The sequence below is a fragment of the Mchenga conophoros genome, linkage group LG14 (assembly GCF_057382185.1).
Source record: "Mchenga conophoros isolate Kocher_MC1m ecotype Shallow Benthic linkage group LG14, M_conophoros_male_GT1.1, whole genome shotgun sequence".
NCBI lineage: Eukaryota > Metazoa > Chordata > Actinopteri > Cichliformes > Cichlidae > Mchenga > Mchenga conophoros.
The window spans coordinates 7,512,630-7,535,388 of NC_140539.1; the positions used below are offsets into that span (position 1 = coordinate 7,512,630).

General features: G+C 42.1%; 1 protein-coding gene across 4 annotated transcripts in view; it reads left to right on the plus strand.

Moving 5' to 3' along the window:
- The window catches only part of LOC146559178 (chloride channel protein 2-like), a 181,040-nt gene that overhangs the window by 51,226 nt on the left and 107,055 nt on the right, over window positions 1-22,759 (plus strand). For 2 of the 4 annotated variants that reach the window (XM_085244977.1, XM_085244980.1), the window contains exons 2-3: window positions 2,419-2,569; window positions 19,397-19,447. In XM_085244977.1, the coding sequence (XP_085101103.1) occupies window positions 2,419-2,569; window positions 19,397-19,447 (202 nt within the window). The remainder of the gene's footprint in view (window positions 1-2,418; window positions 2,570-19,396; window positions 19,448-22,759) is intronic. The other 2 variants (XM_085244978.1, XM_085244979.1) reach the window with 1 other exon arrangement.

The following is a 22,759-nucleotide window of genomic DNA, read 5'->3' on the forward strand; positions in this document are numbered from 1 at the left end:
GGTGAAAAAAAAACCCTGTAATAATATAAATAAATAAATAAAATAAAATCACAGGACATGACATTTTAAACATGCTCAGTCAGACCACAACACATATTTCATCACGTATTTAACGGAGCCCCTTTCAGGCCCTTTAACTGTTTTTATTGCTTGTAAGAGCAGCTGTTAATTTTGCAGCGCTTTCACAGTGGTTTATTTCCATAAATGTTTAACTTCATTAACTTTTATAACACATGCAATTGAACCATTAAGTTAATGTTCACCTCTGAACGTAAAGGCACTCTTGGCCGTGTAGTGCGGTGCCTCCATTGATGTTGCAGGAAAGCTTGAGCAGGAAGAAGAGTGGGAGCGGGATTCATGGAACGATGAGGAGGGAGTAGAGTTGGAGAGCCTGTTACAACTTCACAGAAAAGTCATGTTATGTGATTCCACTTCATTGTGTTTTATTAGACACATCCCCAGTTCAACTTTGGGAGGATACACAAACCTCAGGTCTGTGCCAAATCAAACGGCTGGTGTGGCGACCCATTTGGAAATAAAGGAGCAGCCAAAAAGTACCTAAAGAATTACCAAGTTTGAGTCTGACTGTGAATTTTGTCCAAAATACTTGAGCATTAAGTCTACAGTGGACACCCGATGTCAGTATAAAAAGACATGATGCCAATTGTTGTTTGAGCAGTGTTGATACTCAACTTTGTGGACCCGATAACGCAAAAATGAAGCGATGAGATATTGTCAGTGCGTCTGCTAAAAATCTTGATAAGTTCAAATCTCGGTGACTTTGACCTCAACGAGAAGAAAGTCACCTAGGACTTTCAAATTGATACAATAGGTGCATCTACTAGGAGGCTGAGGGGCAGCACTGGCGGCTGTCAGTATTTTTGCAATTTACTATAGGCAGCAATATTCTCAAACAACTAAACCACCACCAACAATAACCTCCGTTACACTTCTAACACTGTTATTTCCACCACTACGTTGTAGATTTTACCCACCAGTGAAAACAAAGCAGAAGATTTTAATGAGAGTACATTGCTGATCCCCAAAGGGACAGCTTGAACTGTAGAGTATCTAGCACTGTGTTCTTATTCTTGCTTCTATTGAACATGACCAAATATAGTCCGATACACTTTTTGGGACCTTTCACAACCAAGTGAGTGCTGATGAAAGTATATACTGAAACACTTCAGGAATGAGGCTTCATTATACCCCATTTCCTTATTTGTCCTGTTCACTTTGGACTAACACTGTGATGTGTGCAACATTTTGCAAAAGTCTGAATGTGTTTGCATGTAAAGAATTGGGTTTATAAGTATCCAAATTTTGAACATCACACAGCAACTTTGATGCGGCCTTGATGGCCTTGCATGACCTGCTTCAGGAAGTTTTAAAAGCCTTGCTCTGATGAGAGTGGAGGGGGCGGGGGCCAAGAGGAAATCATCAGTGTCCCAGTTCCTGTCCAGTACCCAAGATTACTATGGGAGGGCGAGCTGCCATCTAGGTGGTGCATAAAACTTGACATTTCCTGCCTCTTGTATTGCTGACTTGACTTTTGTGTGTGTGTGTGTGTGTGTGTGTGTGTGTGTGTGTGTGTGTGTGTGTGTGTGTGTGTGTGATGCAGCTTTTGGAGGGAGTCAGTTTGAGATGGAAGGTTCCTGTACTGAGGTCACAGATTACAGCCAGTAAGGAGTCACTGAGTCTATTGCTGAGCATAAATTTATTACGTAAACCTGTGAAAAAGCGAGGACGCAAACCAAGCTAATAGACATACAGTAAGATCTCAAACACACAGGAGGAACCCATCGAGTAAACAAACACTGAGTCATAAGGAGTATTATATAATACTACAGTGTAACGTTTCTTGAAAGTCAATCTTTTCTTAATGAAATCAATCTTTTATGCTTAACTGTGGTTAAATTTACCCAGACCTAACCCTAACTTGATCTTACGCATCAACAGCAGTATTTGAATGGCGCCATTTTAAAAAAGTTATCCTTTGGTGGAAGAATGTGGCCTGGGATGCTGAGTGGAGCAGCCGCTATCAAAACTCAAGTTAATGCATCACAAGCATAGGGCAGAATTTCAGCAGAGTGTATCTCATGTTGTATTTACACAGAAAGTGTTGCACTGCAGTTTTCATGCCATGTTTTCACTGCACACATAATAGTAACCAGGAGCTCCAAGTAACCAGAGCATCACATCTGTTTTTCATTTTCTATTTATTTTGCACTTCGAGCTCTGAGCAGTTGTAAGAGGCAGGTGACCTACGCTTAAGACTGCGCCTGAACGCCTCCTGTGTTGATACAGACTTTTGGTGATCCTCATTGAACTGTATTTTTGATTTGTTACTGACGTCTAGGGGCATGTTTAATATGTATGTTCCTTGAAACCTAAAAATATGACTGTGTCCATTTCCAGATGTATGGGCGTTACACCCAGGAGCTCGGGGTGTACGCCAAAGAGGAGGCCGCTCGGCTGAGGGAGAGCGGGCAGAGGCGATCAGTCAGCGATCGAAGCCGGACATTGGACCTGCTGGAGTACGACAAGGGCCGCTGTGCCAAGTGTCGGAGTAAGTTTCAGACCACACAGCCTCATACCGGTTTCTGGAATAAGGGCCACTGATGAGATTATTTCTGACCATTTGCTTAGCGTGATTTAATGACACTCAAATGAACAAAATTGGTGTGAAAAAAGTGCAAAGTTGGAGAGTTCCCGTTTGGCTTTAACTAAAATCTTTTTAGTGCCAGCACCAAAAATTTCCTCTTTTGTTTGAACATTTGTGACATATAATCTAAAATCCTGCCACTGCGGTGATCAGTGGGCCATTGCTCATTGCTATACAGTTTACTTTTTGGCCTTTTTCGTTATATCTTGTCATGTGTGATATAGCTATAGGACTTCTCTGTGACATTTTCTGGTGGTCGATAATGTCTGCCTTGGATGTGAGTGTCCCACAGTACTGACAAGACAAGATCGCTGAACATCGGGTTTTACTGTGGTTTGGCCATGTGCCCACTGACTGACAGCTCCAGTATGGCACAGTTCGATTACTATAAAGTGTGTTTACCCTGGTCATAGGGGCTTTTAGGAGGGAGGTTAGGGACCTTACTAAATTACTGGAATTCTGGACATTTCCGGGGCTTGGACGAAAGTTGATGGTTTTTCTAAATTGTTATTGGGAAGAAAAAAAATTAAGTCAGTCTTTGCAATGATTTAGCTCAGGACAGTCATAGAAAAGAAGTGCTATAGTGTGTGAGCCCCATTAATAGACATATAAACAGTACACACTCATATTTACATAGAGGAGCCTGAGACTTCCCCAGCTTGAGGAAAATTGTTTGGTCACTATTACCTTTGTGTTGAAAATGTAGTGCCAAAGGCACTTTGATAACTCTAAAATGGCTCCTCTGCCTTATGTTTAGCTTGAAGCATTTAGCTTACCGGAAAGTTAAAGGAAGAAAAGAGTCAAAAGTGCAAGAAAATGCTCACAAAGGCAATCCTTGGAGCTTTTTACTGCATGGCTGAATTCATGTGAACATTCCCCAGCCTTTCTCTCCCTGCTGTTGGTGGGGATAAAAAATAATTATGAGTGTGTGTGCATGTTATTCAGGCAGATAAGATTAGATAAGATTGTGTATAGAATGCTTTGCAGGATGAAAGAGGTTGTTAACACAACATTACAAAGGGAAAGTCTTTGACATTTATGTTGGATTTTGAAGGCACATGCACAGGCTGTCTGTCTCAGATGGTAACTGAGACTGAGGTACCAGTTTAATTCTTGGTCAAGCTTTATTTGTCAAGAGGTCTAAATCCAGACTGACACTGGTACAGACTGATTCAGACCCAAATCAGGATAAATCTCCATCAGAGGGATTAATTGCCTACAGTTGGAGTTTACATGGAGTGTTACTTTTACAGTATTGGGCTTGAATGTTTTTTTTCAAACGGTTATTTTTTTTCCTGTGGAATAATTATTTATAAAATACACCTTTTTATAAGAGTTCAAAAAGAGTGCAGTTCACAAGTTTTGGTTTTCTGAAATAAAAGAAGTTCAAAAGCCATCAAAAATTTTCTGGCACTGGTCTGATTTAATATGTGAGTTAAATGGTCTATTTGTAACAATGGTCAGAGTTCAGGTTTTCAAATGATATTTGGCCTGTTTTAACCAGATTTCTCCAATGAGCTTTTAATGTACTTTATTATTGCAATCACTCTGTTCACTGTGCCAAAGTCACTGGTAGCAAAACAGCCCCAGGAAATGATGCTAACCCCATCATGCTCTGCAGTACAGTTTTAGGTACTCATTCAAACTCTGATAATTATGGCAAGATACCTTCATTTTTATCTCATGTGAACATAAAAGTCTTTATGATTGTCCATATGATCACCCACAAACTTTAGTCAAGACTGAAGGTGTCGATTTGGGGCCTCTTTCTTCACCCATCTCAGGGGTGGGTGAAAACCTGGCTGACGGTAGAGGGTGCAGGGGAGACATTTCTGTTTTGCTTTTTGTTTTTTTCAGATATGCATTGATCACACTGGTCTATTTCACTATGTTTTTCAGTCCAATGAGTGCGGTAAAAGCCCAGGGGAGAGATCCCAGCTTTAGTCAGTCATGATCACTAAGAGAAAATTAAGAAACTTGACTCTTACAATTGCATGCTGTGCGGTCTCTGAGCCACAGAGAAAGGGGAGTTTGGAGAATTCAATGAAATCCCATTATTGTTAAAACAATGACCATAATGAGTGCACATAAACTCTTGACAGGAACCATACATAAAAAGATCCTAATGACTGGCTGAGCTGTTGGAGCTTGCCTGGTTGTTAGTGCAGTAATATTAATTTATAAATAGCTCATTCCTTTCTACTACTGCAGAAATGCTGAATGAAGACGTTTCTCTTTTTTAGCGTTATTTTAAGGACACACACTGTTCTGACTTAAATCAGCAGACAAAGGCACCTGTGGGTTGTGTGCTTATTGTCAGTGCGAGCAACGACATCATGTCCTGTATGGTGTGGGCGTAACGTTGCAGTAAAGCTGATTAAAAAGTTGCGAGTTAACAATCCAAACTGATAAAACAAGCAAAAAAAAACAACAACAACCCAAAAACCAAAACTTCTCTTCCAAACCTTAGGGACATGTTGAGACTTTCTACTTCTCGACCTACACTAGCTTTATATTTTCCAGGTTTTTTAGCTTCCCCAAAAATTAATATCTTGCAAGCTCCCCTCAGCACATTGTTTGTTTTTCACAGTAGTGCCAAAGTTTTAGGAAAATTTGTGTCAGCAAATTAGTGTGCTGACATCACCATCTGAGGTCTAAGTCATCAAAGGTGAAAACCTTGATTCTAACTCTAGGCTATCACAGAATGTAATTTTTGCTCTTACTGTTATCCTAAGTCTTGGCAATCAGGGAACAAATAAACTCATTGTTTAAAATGACACATCCGAAAAAGAAAAATCAGTTTTGCCTTTCTCCAGCAGATAGGGTTAAGTTAGGGTTATCTCCTATAATGATGTCTGCTTCAGAGGTCTGAAAGCAGAAACAGTAAATGTTGTACGCGTTTCTGAAAATGCATGCATTTCTGTTCCTGGTCAGCATTGGCCACACAATACAAGCAGCATGTTTGCTATTCCAGGTTTTTGTTGCAGGTGCTGCAAAAATGAATGTATTTGACTAACTTGCACTGTGCTCACATGCAAGCCTCCCTCTTAAAAATCCTGTAACCTTCAGAAGGGTTGGGGTTAGGCCAGCCACCAATCGTGGTGTGCAAATGTAAATGTTTTGCAGCGGCTTGGATCAGTGGACAGTAACTTAGGCTTCATCAGACTGCTCAAGGGTTGTTGACCATGCTGCTGCCTATTCAGTGTTAATGGACTGCCCTCTGCTGTTCATAAGTGATCGGTGCAATCATATAGACATGTTTGTCCTAAAATCAGCAGATTTTTTTTCTGTGTGTGTGTGTGTGTGTCCTCTGCTCTCATCTGAGTGATGAGTTTTGCCGTTGTTTTGCTGACAGCTGATGACTCAGCTACCAGTCCATCTCTTTTGCCTCCTCTCATCATCTCTACACTGATCAGGACACCAAAATGCCAGCGATTCAATGGATTAGTCCCTCAGCAGGTAGCTTCAAGCATGAGAGAGGGGATGTGGATAGCCCTGCGGCCACACACACTTTTCTCTCTGCAGGAGGGAAAAGGCAAATATAAACACACACAGAGTGAGGCAAAGGCATAAGCCACAAATCGACCGGCTTAGAACATGTTAATATAAACCTGAAACACACACACTTTTTTATTTATTCATTGCTGTGGGTTATGACTTGTGCATGGATATGGACACACAGATATACACAATCCTGTTGCGGAGTTCTGCACAATCTCTTTATTATTGCTCACACTGTTTTCTAATTCACACTTTTCTCTCTCTCTCTCTCTCTCTCTCTCTCTCTCACACACACACACACACACACACACACACACACACACACACACACACACACACACACACACACACACACACACACACACAGAGAGAGAGAGAGAGCAGAGAAACAAACTCACATCTCCCTTTTCATTTACTGCTGTTTAACGATGCTGAATGGCACAGCCAGGAGCAGTCTGTAGCCTGTCCTCTGCATTCTGCGGCCCCACAGGTGCTGTCATCGTTTCAGCTCCATGTCGACACTGTGGTTTTTTTTGTTTTTTTTCTTTAATGATGTATAGAAGTCCCAGCAACTCGGTGCAGCCTGAACAACAAGTAGAGTGGGTTTCAATATGGTCAGCATTAGAGTACAAGTGAGCTGTAAGATGCTGATGGTCTGTTAATGTGTGTTTAATGTCAGCTTTATTGCTGGTCAATTTTTAGGGAATGGTATAAAAAGGATGGGCTCATTAGATGAGAGTAAAATCCTAATAAGAATGTAGTGATGCATACATGGCCTTATATTTAAATTTAAACTCAGAACCCAAGAATGTGCTCTTGAAATTAGCATAAATCATGGGAGATACTTAACCTGGTGTTTATTTTTAGGCTTTTGTTGTGTGGCTTTTGTTTCTCAGCCGGGCGGGATTTTTTTTTTCTTTTTCGTTTTGAACAATTGTGGGTGGGTGTGTGCGTGGGTGTGTTGTTTTTTTTTTGTTTTTTTTGGTTTTTTTTTGGGGGGGGGGTCTGACACAATAAACTAACACATAGGGACAGACATAGCTGGACTGGCCAGCGAGCCGCTGGCGATTTTTTGTTTTTATGGGCCGATCGATTTTGGGTATAAATAATGAAAGGTGTTGGATTGGCCAATTGGTCATGATCGACTCTGGGCTGGACCAATTACAGCCGAGGAGGTTGGATGCACCCTCCCCCTTGTTTAGCAATCTTATAGACGAACTGAAGAAAATGGAGAACAAAAAAGGGAAGGAGGTGCAGAAAAAATTATGGCCAAAAAGAAACAAGCCCTTCAGGCAGACGCTGCCAAATGTGTAAAAATAACTGAATTGTTTGGCGGTAGCTATGGCATAGCTTCCACAGATTTAGCAACATCAGCAAGTGGTGGAGGCCAGCAGGTGGATAAGGGAAAGGGGAGGCAAGAGGAGGAGAGACCGAGGCGGCCGCCGTTCATAGTGGCAGAGGAACTGAACTTCAGGTAAGAAGTTATGACCTGCTGTCTCTCTGTGTCAGATATAAACCAAGTTTAGTTGTAGTTTGTTTTCGTTGTGCTGACTTTTTACAGTCGCTTAGAATAACTGGTACTGCTACTAGCTAGCATGACAGAGTTTATATACTGCTGGGCGGGTGCTATGAAGTTACTGATAGTAAATTTTATTTTATGCTTAAGGTTAGTTTCTCAAACTCCTCAAAATCTTAACAAATTGTGCCAATCCTTACATGTTGCACCAGGCTGATTTATCATCAAAAGTGGAGAAGTCTGTGACAGAGGAGACAGAAGAGCAGCAGAGAGAGATGGAGATGGAGAGATGACTTTATGTCATCCATGAGGGATGCATTTGACATATGTTTCACATATTATAGCCCAACAAGTTACTTATAGCAATTTAAATACGAGCAATCAGTTTTTGGCAAATACCGGAAATCAGTTTTTGGCAGACAATCGCTTTTTGGCACAACACCGGCTATTGCCATTTTTTGTGTTTCTTTTTATCGCTGTGTAACTGAGTTCAATTGAAAGCCTGCATGCGCTAGTACCTCTTGCCACAAGTTCCCAGAATCCTTTGCGGTTTTACCCCTGAATGACGTCACATTTTTGGTGGGCCGGTCTCTAGTCAAAATGCCCGGGCCGATTTTTTTTTGTCCCAGTCCAGCCCTGGGGACAGGTGTTGTCTTTGTAAAGGACATTTCCCAGACACAACGGTTATACTTGTGTTGCAGCAGTGCTCAGAAGCTGATCCTGGAGGAGGGTCAGAAACTCACAACGGCACCTGTGAACTGAACAATATATTCATTTAATTTTTAGCTTGTAACTGGTGACTTTTAAACCGTTATTGCATTTGCCCTACCAGCTGTGCTCATCTATCATTCCCTTAAGAGACAGAGTCCAGTCCTGCACCATCAGCAGTGGCATTGCTGCCCTTTCCATGCACGACCCCCTCTGAGCAAGTGACGAAAAAGTCCCTTTAAACTTTGAGACATCAGCAATTTAAAGAGCTCTGAATTTTAAATGCCTATAAGTTACAAATTTAAGGGCTAATGACTTGTGATATGATTCTCCATGGAGAATCATATCACAAGTCACAAGAGGGGAGAACACAAAAAAACAGTATATTCATATTTAGGACATTTTTTTTTCCATCTTTAGTAATTTACATATGATTAAAATTAAACAAACTATAAAATGATGGCAGACTCTCAACAGACCACAGGTTTTATCTGTAACATAGGTCTTAAAGGATTGACAGTGATTTTATATACTCAAATTACCTCAATTTAAGGACCATAAAGTGGAAAACGGTTACCACAAGAGTGAGCATACGGTCTTTTCACCGACTGTTAGCTGTTCAACCACCCAGTGGAGTCCTTGGGGAAGGTCTTATTCTTGTGCCACATAACCAGCAGGGTGCAGCATTGAGCTTCAGAGCGCTACACTGGTGCTAAAGGTGGGAATGTGTTTGCCGGAGAAAACAGGGACTCCGGAGAGGAAGAGTAATCTCGGCGGTCCCTCTTGTCCTCTACAGTAGTGTTTTGTGTGTGTGTGTGTGTGTGTGTGCGTGTGTGTGTGTGTGTGTGTGTGTGTGTGTGTGTGTGTGTGTGTAATCTGTGGATGTCAGGGATAATCTTCTTATCCTCAGCCTGCCTGTTCACACTGCATTGATTGGTCACACACGTCTGTGCTGTATTCTGTTTTTTCATTTCATCCAATTATTATTACTATTATTTCTCTCTATAAAAAGAGGAAAAATCAGTTTTAAAGTTTGGCTGAAGTTCCTGTATGTAGCCCCCAGAATAATTTAATTCTGTATGATAATCACAGGTGAGATAATCGAATTTCTCCCTGCGTGTTATTTTGCTCTAAAGGTTGATGGCATAAAGATACTGCTTCTGATGTGAAATTGACCGTTTTAAATCGAATCCCCCACACCAGACAGGGTTGAAGGGTAAGGATTACACAAGGTGTGTGTGTGTGTGTGTGTGTGTGTGTGTGTGTGTGTGTGTGTGTGTGTGAGAATTCTGTTAAAAGAGCTCAGCCATGAGAACGGACATAAAATATTCAGCTGACAAGAGAAAGTTGCCCTGCCGAGCACAGACACACAGAGTGGAGCGGTAGACAGTAACTCACAGCGATGCACCAATTCAAATCCCAGTCAAGCTTTATTCATCCACAGATGTGGCTCAGAGAACTGATGGGACTTGCCAAAGCAAATCAGCATCAGCACCATTAGCTCCCCCCACCCCCCCACCCCTTGTTCTCTGTTTTTGTTGCTCTCGTCTCAGTTAATTGATTTTTTTTTTCTTGCTTTAATTCTCAGGGAAAAAAGATATAAAGCTGTTTTCTTGTGGTAATACAGGGGCTGAGACAAACAGGCTGGTAATAAAAGTGTCTATTTTTGTTCCCTCCATTGCATTGTCTCCATCTTTTTGTTTCTGTTGCTGTGGTGAGAGGGAGGGTGGTCACCTGAAGCTTTTGGAAGCATGTGCTGGTCTTGCTGCTGATGTCACAGACTCTCTCATCTCAGAAGAGAAAGGGACACACACACACACACACACACACACACACACACACACACACACACACACACACACACGTGTGCCACATGTAAGCAGCTGTGCCCAGGAGGTGATCAAATCTACACAGCTGTCCTTTTTCTTCTTCTGTCTGTTTCTGTCCCTGAGTCCTCCTCAGTCTAATTGGCTCCAAGAGAGAGAGAGAGACACACACACACACACACGCACGCACGCGCGCGCGCGCTTTGCTTCAACAGGTGTGATGTCAGCAGGAGCTCAGCGTGGCGCCGCATGTTGCCATGGTGACCGTCAGGCGCCTAGCGACCAACAGTTGCTCGCGTGCTCATGTCTTCTTCCCTTTCATCTTCCCTGCTCTTCAGCTCCTTCCTCGCAGCCCTCCTCTCTTGCTCCTGTGCTGTTTTCATTCATCTTCCTTCTTCTTCTTCTCTTCCTCTGTCTGTGTTCCTCCACTTGATGGTGGTGTAAAAAGATGGATTTGAACAGCAGAGCAGAAAAGCGTCTGATATCCTGATGGCCTGTCCAAATGGTGGAATGGACACATTTGTCATGGGACACACATACCCAGACTCGCACAGACAGACAATGGTACGCGCACTGATTAACCAGTGATACTTCCCATGTCGGCATTCAGGGACCCGTGTGAGGTGCAGGGTCTGTTGGTCTTACTAGCAGCTATGTGTCCTGTGTATAACCTGTGTTTAAATGCACCTGCATGTAAAAACTGTGTCTGCACAGAATTACAAGAAGAAGCTGTGAGGAAGCTTAAACATAGTAACCACATGCATAAAATATGATTAGGCAGAAAGGCAATGGTCATGTCAGCTAGTGTATGTAAGATGGCAGGATGTATTTTTAATGGATCAATTCTATGTTTATGAGACTGTATGAATCTTTTGGAACATGTAATTGCACAGTGATCAACATGTATTCATGAGTAAAATATTCTTTCTTTTCTATGAAATAAACTCTATGGACTAAATGACGTGACAGAGCTTTGGTCCATGTGGCTCACAATGACTTGTAACCCTGAGCTACAGCTATCCCACTACAGTCTCCAGCATCTTTCATATTATCATTGTGCACCCATTTCCCTCACTTCAGAGTCTCCATCATCGAGGCAACGTAGCAGAGACTCTGTGATTGTGGTGTAAGACACCCTTCATGGACCACATTTAACGAACCAGCAGCTTGTGCAGTGAATGGGCTCTGTTCCTCCATTCAAATCTACTCCGTACACACGCACGCACACACGCTTCTTAAACGTACGTTGTACATGAGCCACATGTGTGTACTGCTCATGCGGCCATGTGTTGGGTATCACACTCTGACGCACTGTGGGGGTGCTCAGATGTCATCACTTTTCAGCTACCTGCCAGATCCAGGAAGCAACACAACTGACACTCACACAGAGATCGTGTGTGTGCGTGTGTGTGTGTGTGTGTGAGAGAGAGTGAGTGAGTGAGAACTTTCACTTTAATATATCAAGTAACCAAGGAGACTTGGACCACTAATCAATATTTGATACAGTGCCACTTGAGGGGGGTGTGTGTGTGTGTGTGTGTGTGTGTGTGTGTGTGTGTGTGTGTGTGTGTGTGTGTGTGTGTGTGTGTGTACTTGGGCCACTCTTATCCATTGCTTTTACTATAGAGGTTGTGGCCCGGGTCCAATGTGAGTGTCAGCACAGAGAATCGTCTCCAGCCAGCTGTTGGCTTACATTTATTTTGTCATCTCAGGGAGAGGAGGCTGGTGGTAGTCATAACACTGCTCGTTGGAGCAATAAGATGGTGATGTTCATACACCTGCCCAAAAGTCAACCGGGGATAAATACAAAAGCTACCAGAGGATGCTCAATACCTTGAGGGAGGGTATGAGTTGTGTCCCGTGTGGGGTGTATTTATATTGAGTGATTACCTGTTTATTAAGATAATTCATGTGTACAGTATTCATTTAGTTCTTAAAGTCTCAAACCTTGGCTAAAAGGTTTGAGACTTTTTCTTCTCCTTATTATAGCCACTATGAAACTGTTACAGGAACCAACTCATCTTTACAGAACAATAAATATACTTATAAAAGTTGATGTACATTCTAGCATCATTATTCACCTGACAAATCGGCAAAAGTCATAGTATGGCATCATGTCAGGCTGAACAACTCTAACTTTTAGAGTTCAAATGCCGGTTTCAGAAACCAGTGGGTAACATCAGTGTTGCTACATACGTTACTTAGATTCTGTTTCTGAGGAGGTTCGATCCAGACTAGGTGTTACATTCCAAATAAAGTGGTTTTTGAGTGAAACACAATAAGAAGAGTGCAGCTATGGGACTGTCCCTTACCTCAGGGGTATGTCGTGAATTTGGCAGTTGGTACCAGTATGGTAAAATAGAAATGGTAAATGAACTTGCTCTTATACAGCGCTTTTCTACTCTTCCTGAGAGTTCAGAGTGCTTTATACAGCATACCTCATTCACCAGCTCTTCTTTGCTTTCGCAACTTGGGGTTGAGTATCTTGCACAAGGATACTGAACCCCAAGGAAGCTGTACGGCCTGAGCTAGAGCCGCTCATTAACACTGGATTCAATCAATCAAAAGTGTGTGAAAGTATATCAAGATGAATTCTTTTATCAGAAAATAACTTCAAAGCATGTGATAATGAACAGATGGATATACTTAGGTTAGCCTAAGTAGAATGATGGCAGATTCAATACAGAAATTTTAGGACTTCTTTGCACAGCTAAAACTTTTGTTTCCTTTGCACTTGTTGCTGCTGTTGTCTCTCTGCTCCTACGACGTCTGTGAACCCTTGGGGACCTTTTGACCCAGGGAAATGCACATACCAGCGAAAGTATGGGATCAAGCATGGCTTGACAGTTGACAGCAACACTGATGGGTCACGTATCGCTCTATGCTGTAAGAGGCCTGGTCTGTGGGTACATTATTCATTATCCTTGTGGCCAGTGTTGTCAGTGACTGCTCCCCTGCACATCTATCTCCTGTTGACAATTGGCTAAGGAGAAACAGTGAAACTACCACTGAGGGACTCATTGGGTTGCCAGAGTCATCAAGTTTCCACATCTGCCAGGAGCTGTTTTAAAGAATAATGTAGTTCCCCAGTTCAGGTTCCTCTCTGCCCACTTGAAATATTTTGAAAAATGCAACACATTGAGGGTGAAGGATGGGTTGACAGATACTAGGGGAGGGGGAGTTGAGAGTTGGGCCAGGAGAAAGCAAGTGTAGTGTGAATCATTCACCAATATAATAAACTGGTAACAGCGCTGATTAATACCTCAGAAATTGGTTCTCACTGACAAAGGTTGATTTTTCAACATTACAGTCTAAACCGCAGTCCTCCCACTTTTAAAAGCAGCCATTCAGTAGATGCAATAAAATACCAGATTTATTTCTTAATTAAGTGCAGTAGGATGGGAATTTGTCTGCAGAGATACAGTTTGTGAGTACAGAAGTATAAATCAATAAGCCCTGTGCGTGTTGCCGACAGCTTTTACTGCAGCTGTAACCAAGCAGGCCAAAGTTTTATTAATGCCATCATTAATCTTATGAGTTTGAATTGTGATATCAACATGTGGTTTTAAGAGTCGGCCCCTCTCACAGTAAAATCAATGCTTATTAAACTCCAAATGCCACAGAGAAGTCGGCGTCCTACTTTCTCTGTTACTTTGCAGGGTTTTTTTTTTTAATTTAATTTTTTTTTCATGTTGCTTGATCTTTTCTCTTGTTTCATTTCTCCCCCCTCTTCCTTTATCTGTCCTTCTTTACCTCTTAGTTATATCTAATCCACTCCCCCTTCATTTCTCTCCTTTCATCTAATTATCTTGTGGACCCACAGTCTCTCTCTCTTTTTCTTTCCATCTCTTCTTTCCACTCACCCTTCCATTTATTTGACCTCTTCTCAATCTTGTCTCTCCACTCAGCTTTCTTCACTACCGTCTCGGTAGGCAATCCATCACCTCCCCCTCTCCTCTGCTGGGTATAATCTGAGGTATGAGTGTGTGTTTGTGCGGGTGTCTCCCTCCTTCCCCATCCATCTGAGCCTCCATGTTCTGAGTTATTACTATCTAATCATCAGTGAGCCCAGAGCTAATCCACCATCCACACACATCCATGTTTTTTCCCATACTTTGCAGGTTTGTATCAAGACTCGGAGGAGAGCAGTGAACTTTTCCTCTTCTAGTGTAATTGTCCTTTTTGTAGGACAGGCTACCTGCAGGAGATGCACACGGCTTTTCATGCTGCAGCACCAATGGATTTTTGCTGTTGCTGGTTGTTCCTCTGCAGATCTATCATCAGTGTCTTTGTCTGCCCTTTGCTTTAAAAGCAGAGAGTCATATGTTTATGATGCTCTCCTGACGTCATAGACGGGATGCTGTCTGCTGACATTTAACGTACAGATCAGCACAGGCTCATGGAAGGCCTCAACATGACGTTTCAGTTTTGATTAGATTTCATCCTGGCCATACTATTTGATTATGATCATATAAAAAATTGTTTCAGTAGACATAATGACATAAGAATGGATAATTAACCAAAACTTTGCTCAGTCCCTTGCCCTTTTTTTTTTTTTTAACTGTTACTTCAGCTGTTGTCATGCTCGTTTAGCCTATAGTTTCTCTCTTCTGCTGTCGCTGTGTGTGTGAGGGGAAGTGAGGAGGAGCTGAACGTGGACTGAAGTGGTAGAATAGAGAAGATGGTGTTATCTTGAGCTGATTGCAAGTTGCTAGCCTACTGTAAGGGCAACACAAACTTTCCAAGTAGTGTTGATTGGTCCAGAACCAGAAACGGGCAAATGCCGACTGAACCCAAGCGTCTGTACGTCTGACAACAGTGAAATAACTGTGGGAACATGTTTCACATAGGGAACGCTTGGAGGATGGGTGCTGTATGTGTCAGCTTGAGGCAGTGCAAACTCACACATATGTATCCATATGAAAAAGATCCACATAATTTAAGTCAAGTCATCTTTATTTATATAGCACATTTAAAAGACATCAAGTGTCAGCCAAAGTGCTGAACAGAGGGATAATATAATAAAAAGAATTAAAATAGATAAGATGAAAACATTACAGAAACATTGTAAGACATCCATATGTTTGTAAAAAATATCTGTACATGCAAATATGCACATACATATACAAAAATGTACACATTCACACACAAGCACACATATGTGAATATAAAATACATATATATGTGTATACCCATGCAAACATCAGTCAATGAGATAAAAGACCAGAATAGCTAAAACAGAATAAAAGAGGTGTCAGGGAGATCCGAAAGCGTTAGAAAATAGGTTGGTCTTCAGATTCGATTTGAAGACTTCCAAGGATGAAGAGGATTTTATGAAAGGGGGAAGACTGCACAACTCTGTTGCTTGTGTTGCTTGTGAAGCTCGCACACAAGAATTTCACTCACATGTGCTGTACCAATGTACCTGCACATGTGATGTGACAATAAAAGTGATTTGATTTGATTTGACTGTTCCAGAGTCTCGGGGCAGCAATGGAGAAAGCCCTGTAAACTCTAGATTTGAACTGGAAGCGTGAAACTAATAACAGCATCTGACTGGAGGAGCGCATAGTTCGAGTGGGTAGGTGGAGGCTAAGAAAATCTGAAATGTAACCTGGAGCCAAACTATGGAGAGCTTTAAAAACAAATAATGAAACCTTAAAATCAGTTCTATATTTAACTGGCAGCCAATGCGAGTATCTGAGTAATAAACTCTCTCTTTCTGGTACCCGTCAGGAGCCTTGCGGCTGCATTTTGATCAGGTTGTAGGTGGGACAGGCTTGAGTGACAGATGCCTAAGTAGAGAGAGTTACAGTAGTCAAGATGTGATGATATGGAAGCATGAGTAACACTTTCCAGGTCTTTAGATGACAGGATATTTTTGAGTTTAGAAATGCTCCCGAGTTGGAAACTCATGAACAACTGAGTTAATTTGCTTGTCCAGCTTGAGGGTAGAATCAAAGATGAAACCAAGATTTTTTTTACCTGGGGATGTACATTAGCTGATAATGGGCCCAAGTTGTTTCTTATAAGACTAATTTAAGCTCAAGTATTTCCAATGTAGAACTGACCTTAAATAAAAAGTTACTCTGATTAAAAGTATAATAACTCAAAAGTAAAAACAGGCAGGCTCTGAAAAGTATAAGAGAAAACAAAAACAATTTCTATGAGCTCTTTTTTTTTTTTTTTTTTTTTTTGTCAAGCTAACTTATGTCACTGATATTGTAATAAACCGATATTAATACAATCAAGCTTTATTTCAACTTATGTTCTAATTCTTATAACTCTATCCAGATTTTAACATTTATTTTTGTGAAGCACCAGCCGAGAAAAATGAAAAGAATTTAAAAAAAAAAGAGAGAGAGAAGGAAAGAAAGACATCTAACTCAGATTACCGGAAAATAATATTTAGTAAGTCTTCTTAAATGTCTTAAATCTAAAGTAATGAGCCTGTTAAAGTGTAAGGAGTAGAAAATAGAGATCTTGTGCTAAAAGTATAACAGGCAAAAAAAATTCTGGCAAACAAAACATAAACAGATTTTCCCAAACAGTTATGTGTAGTTATTTACTTACTCATTCACGCTCTGCCCGCCTCTGCTCAGATCATCTGGGTGGTTGCTAGCTGAGAAGTTGCAGAGCCCCCTCTGGTGGACAGACAATGCACTCATGACATGGTTGAATGGTGTTTCTCCTGTCTCTCCTTTACTTTTTTAAAACTTGTGTTCATGGCCATCAGCCATAAATCAGCCAACTACCTGGGCTTGAGTCCCATTTACTGTGAGACAACTTACTTGTGGTGTTGTTGTATACATGTCTGGAGTTACTTCTGTGACCACATTATTCAAATTCAGCTGTCACTCTGTTTTTATCCTATCAGTTGGTTCAAGATCAATTCTAATATGACAGAAACTTTGTGGGTTTTTGTGTTTGTTTCCTCCCCACCAGGTTTACTGATCATTTGGGGTCATGTGCAAAGTGTTAATAACACCCTTTAACCTGTTCATAAGTCCATCTCCTTTACACTGCGCTGGCAAGAAGAGATCTAAAGCTTGATGGGTCAGCCCTGCCCGTGGTTTGTTAGCTTGGACCACGGTTCTTGAACGTCGATTAACAAACAGTTAATTTATGAAGTAAACATGACCAAGTGGCCTTTTATCCTTCACTATTATAATATTTGTATACAGTGGGGCAAAAAAGTATTTAGTCAGCCACCGATTGTGCAAGTTCCCCCACTTAAAATGATGACAGAGGTCAGTAATTTGCACCAGAGGTACACTTCAACTGTGAGAGACAGAATGTGAAAAAAAAATCCATGAATCCACATGGTAGGATTTGTAAAGAATTTATTCGTAAATTAGGGTGGAAAATAAGTATTTGGTCACCTCAAACAAGGAAAATCTCTGGCTCTCACAGACCTGTAACGTCTTCTGTAAGAAGCTTTTCTGTCCCCCACTCGTTACCTGTATGAATGGCACCTGTTTGAACTCATCATCTGTATAAAAGACACCTGTCCACAGCCTCAAACAGTCAGACCCCAAATGCCGCCATGGCCGAGACCAAAGAGCTTTCGAAGGACACCAGGAAAAGTATTGTAGACCTGCACCAGACTGGGAAGAGTGAATCTACAATAGGCAAGCAGCTTGGTGTGAAAAAATCAACTGTGGGAGCAATCATCAGAAAATGGAAGACATACAAGACCACTGATAATCTCCCTCCATCTGGGGCTCCACGCAAGATCTCATCCCGTGGGGTCAGAATGATCATGAGAACAGTGAGCAAAGATCCCAGAACCACACGGGGGGACCTGGTGAATGACCTGCAGAGAGCTGGGACCAAAGTAACAAAGGTCACCATCAGTAACACACTACAACGGCAGGGAATCAAATCCCGCAGTGCCAGACGTGTTCCGCTGCTGAAGCCAGTGCATGTCCAGGCCCGTCTGAAGTTTGCCAGAGAGCACATGGATGATACAGCAGAGGATTGGGAGAATGTCATGTGGTCAGATGAAACCAAAGTAGGACTTTTTGGTGTAAACTCAACTCGTCGTGTTTGGAGGAAGAAGAATACTGAGTTGCATCCCAAGAACACCATACCTACTGTGAAGCATGGGGGTGGAAACATCATGCTATGGGGCTGTTTTTCTGCCAAGGGGACAGGACGACTGATCCGTGTTAAGGACAGAATGAATGGGGCCATGTATCGTGAGATTTTGAGCCAAAACCTCCTTCCATCAGTGAGAACTTTGAAGATGAAACGAGGCTGGGTCTTCCAACATGACAATGATCCAAAACACACCGCCCGGGCAACAAAGGAGTGGCTCCGTAAGAAGCATTTGAAAGTCCTGGAGTGGCCTAGCCAGTCTCCAGACCTCAACCCCATAGAAAATCTGTGGCGGGAGTTGAAAGTCCGTGTTGCTCGGCGACAGCCCCAAAACATCACTGCTCTCGAGAAGATCTGCATGGAGGAATGGGCCAAAATACCAGCTACTGTGTGTGCAAACCTGGTAAAGACCTATAGTAAACGTTTGACCTCTGTTATTGCCAACAAAGGTTATGTTACAAAGTATTGAGTTGTATTTTTGTTATTGACCAAATACTTATTTTCCACCCTGATTTACGAATAAATTCTTTACAAATCCTACCATGTGGATTCATGGATTTTTTTTTTCACATTCTGTCTCTCACAGTTGAAGTGTACCTCTGGTGCAAATTACTGACCTCTGTCATCATTTTAGGTGGGGGAACTTGCACAATCGGTGGCTGACTAAATACTTTTTTGCCCCACTGTATGTTCTCTCACACCGGATCATTCATTATCAACTCTTCTTATTAAACTGCCGTCCTTTTCTTTCTCCCTCTCCTCCTCATCCTCCTGCTCCTCCCCTTCATCTCATCGCCACTCTTCCAACACGTATCCGTCTGTCTCTGGGTTTGCGTTCTTCCATCACTCCTACGTCCTCCGCTGCTTGTTCATTTGTCGTGCTGCTGAGTTTGCACAGGGCCCACATCAATCACAAACTAATAATGTTATGTAGAAAAATGGATAAAAGAGAGATGGCTTTCTTTCTTTTACACTGAGGGAATAAAAGCTTGCGGGGGAAGAGAGTGTATACACACAAACACACACACAGTGACACACTGCTTGTATTTAACTATGCTATGTGGTCTGTTTGTCCTCTAGGGTCTGGGTACCCGTATGTTCTGGAGGCCCCAGCTCAGGACTTTATATCTGGTAAACAAGCGAACAAAAGAATATATATCATCCCGCAATCGCCCCTTGAACTACCAACTAGCCCACAGTCCTCACACTCTGCTACAGCAAATAAAGCTGCATTAGCGCTCAGACATTAATCTTTGATAAGTGCTCATTAAGTGTACCGAATGCTTGAACATTCTCCCTCGCTTTGCTGTGTATTAATATGTCCATCATTCTAATAAATATCACACGTAGGTATCTGCAGATTCCGTGTGTGTGTGTGTGTGTGTGTGTGTGTGTGTGTCTGTCTCTCTCTTAGGGCAACAAAACAAAAGGAAAAATGGTAACCGGATTCATATATGCACATTCACCTTGTGGCTTTGTATTAATCAACAGCCAACATGAAAAATATCTATGTGTGTATATTATTCCCATTCCACTGTGTGCTCCTCTGCTAAAAAAGACTAACTCCCTCAGCCTGGCCTTATTACAGCTAGCCCCAAGCCCTAATGGAAAGTAATAACGAGCTCCAAACATCTGTGTGTGTCTCCGTGTGTGTGATACAGGGGATAAATGGTTCTGATTAAGGCCTGCTGCAGATGGGCATGATGATCAATGTCTCCCTTCTTTCTGTTGCTTAAGAACACAAAAATGGACGGACGGACACACACACACACACACACACACACACACACACACACACACACACACACGCGCTATAAGCTATAAGCTTAAACGACAGCAAAGGTACTGCATGCACAATACAAGTGCTCTAAAATTGTCGAGGGCAGGCTGTGAAAGTGTAAATCAGCACACTCGTTTGTCTGCAGAGGACTGCGGAACGGAAGTGCTGACTCTGCAGCGGCAGAGCACGGGTGGTGTGTGTGTGTGTGTGTGTGTGTGTGTGTGTGTGTGTGTGTGTGTGTGTGTGTGTGTGGGTGGAGGGGTTTGGGGTGGGGTGGAGAGAAGAGGAGGGCCAAACTGTATTGAGAGACTGAGAAATGAGGGAACTGCAGAGCAGCAATTGAAGAATAATTTGAAGAAGAAGGAGTTGGGGGAGAGGAAGGAAAATATATAAGACTGAGGGGTGGGAAGAAGCGAAATGGACAAAAGTGAGAGAGGGGCAGGTGACAGCAGAGGGCCGCAGAGTGGACAGCTGAAATTGATGAGCAGGGAGGGGGGGAAGGAGATGAGAGGAAGAGAGAAGCTTTCCAGGGAGTCAGCAGCAGGCCCCTTGGCTTTTGGTGCAGCAGGCTTTCATCCAGGAAATGAAATGACTTACCTCTCCCCAGTGCCATTCGAACTCAGCACACACACAAACACACACGCGTGCAAAGCGAGAAACATATTTCCCCGACGCATTTAAGCCAAATGCACACAAACTTGTACCGATTGGCTGTTATTGTGATCATCATTGCCACCATCTGCCTATTTTGGCTCTGTGTGTGTGTCCACAGTGTGTGTCCCTGTTGGAGAAATCATGCCGCCACTTTCTCAGTCACCTTGTCACAGCCAACTTTTATTCATCATTGTCATCATCACCAGTATTGGACTGGTGCTTTGCTGAGAGCCATTAAACAGAAGCATCCAGTAACCAGTTCAAACAGGGATTTTTCTCTCTGAGCCACATATAAATACCATGTAATCTCATGTGGTAGCTCATGGGAGTTTATTTTTAATCAATTACATAGGGGAGCATATTGCAAACGAGCAACTAATCAAAAAATCATTAAAAGTGACCTATAATGTTCATGTCCACCTCTGTATTTTAATTCTTGGACTTTATTAGAGGAGGGCAGGATTCATACTTCATAAATTTGCCTCATTTATCTTTTACTGAGCTTTGGTGGAGCCCCTCAGCTCAACGAGCAATTTTAGCTCGCTTTCTGTTCCCTTAATCCAGTTTACCTCTGATTGGCTGTTTGTCATAAACAGAAGGTATGAGCACAGGTGAGCCTGAGATACTCATTTTTTAGGACTGCCCCCTCTTGCTATCATCATCCAGATTTAAAGGCTGTGGCTTTGGCTCCCAGAGATTTACTTGTTGACAGACAGGCCTCTGTAGTGGAAAATTTGGCCATGTTTTAATATCATTATCCACCATTGTTACATGATACATATGACAGAAAATAAGGAAAAACATGATGGGGCCATTTTTCCATCGTGATTGTAACAAGCAAGTCTATAAGAATAAATAAGCCAAACATCAGCAATGCCCCAGCATAAGAGTTGCGCATAAAATAAACAATAACACAAGACAAGCAAGTATGAATAAATTACAAATATTAACTATTAAACCTAGCAGTATAATTTCAGCTTTGCAGGTGTGTGTGTGTGTGTGTGTGTGTGTGTGTGTGTGTGTGTGTGTGTGCGCGTGCGCGCATCACTGGACAAAACAGCTTTGTGATTAATGGGTTTTTATATCTACATTTGTGAATACAGTGGCAAACATCTCTACACGTGTTACTGTTGCTTTTAAAAAAATAAAGTCGTCATCGTGGCTGCTGCACTCAGCCAATCTCAACTTTTCACCTCTTTTCTCATTATTGATTCCTTCTACACTAATAGATCCAGGAGTGGAGGTTGCCATGACAGTAAAGTTTGGGGTCATTCTTTCAGAGGCCAGCAGGTCAGAGCTGGCTTTGTAGGTTCCAAAGCCTCTGAGGAGACATAGGACTGAAGTGACTTCCTGGAAAGAGACGGAGAGGGGAAAGAAAAAAGTCAGTCGCCTTAATGCATTCATTAAGGATGACGTTAGGACTGCAGTATTGATCTGTGTGTGTGTGTGTGTGTGTGTTCGCCTGGCAATGAAAAGGGCTATTGATCAACAAGTTTAAAGTTGTATGTAAAAGTTTTGAGCTCCAGAGGTAAAAATGGAGATACAGTAGTGACAGGTCTAGTCTAAGCAATTAACCAGAGACATGTAGTCACGGGTTGTAAGAGTTAGCTGTCACGGACATGCAGATGCCACAGGAACAACTTGAGAAGGTGCTGACAAAAGAATTATTTCCTATCCAGCTCTCTGCAGTGTCTTTAAGACTCAGTGCCATTGTAGAACTAGCTCCAACTTGGTCATATTCCCAGACTTGTTAAGCTCAGAGTGTGACTGATTTCTTAACAGGTCCTTTCTCTTCTGTTGGTTAACCACAAAGACGGTGTACATGCAGATGAGGTGGTCATTACCCGTAGCTGTGTAAACCCACATAAACTGGCTTTAGTATCTGCAAGAGATGAAGAGCTTTCCACCCAAAGATATTTCCTCTTTGGGGTTTAGTAAATGGTATAGTGGTGCCGAGCACTCAGCTGCCTGTTAGCATTGCATCACCACCACGACTGTGTGTGTGTGTG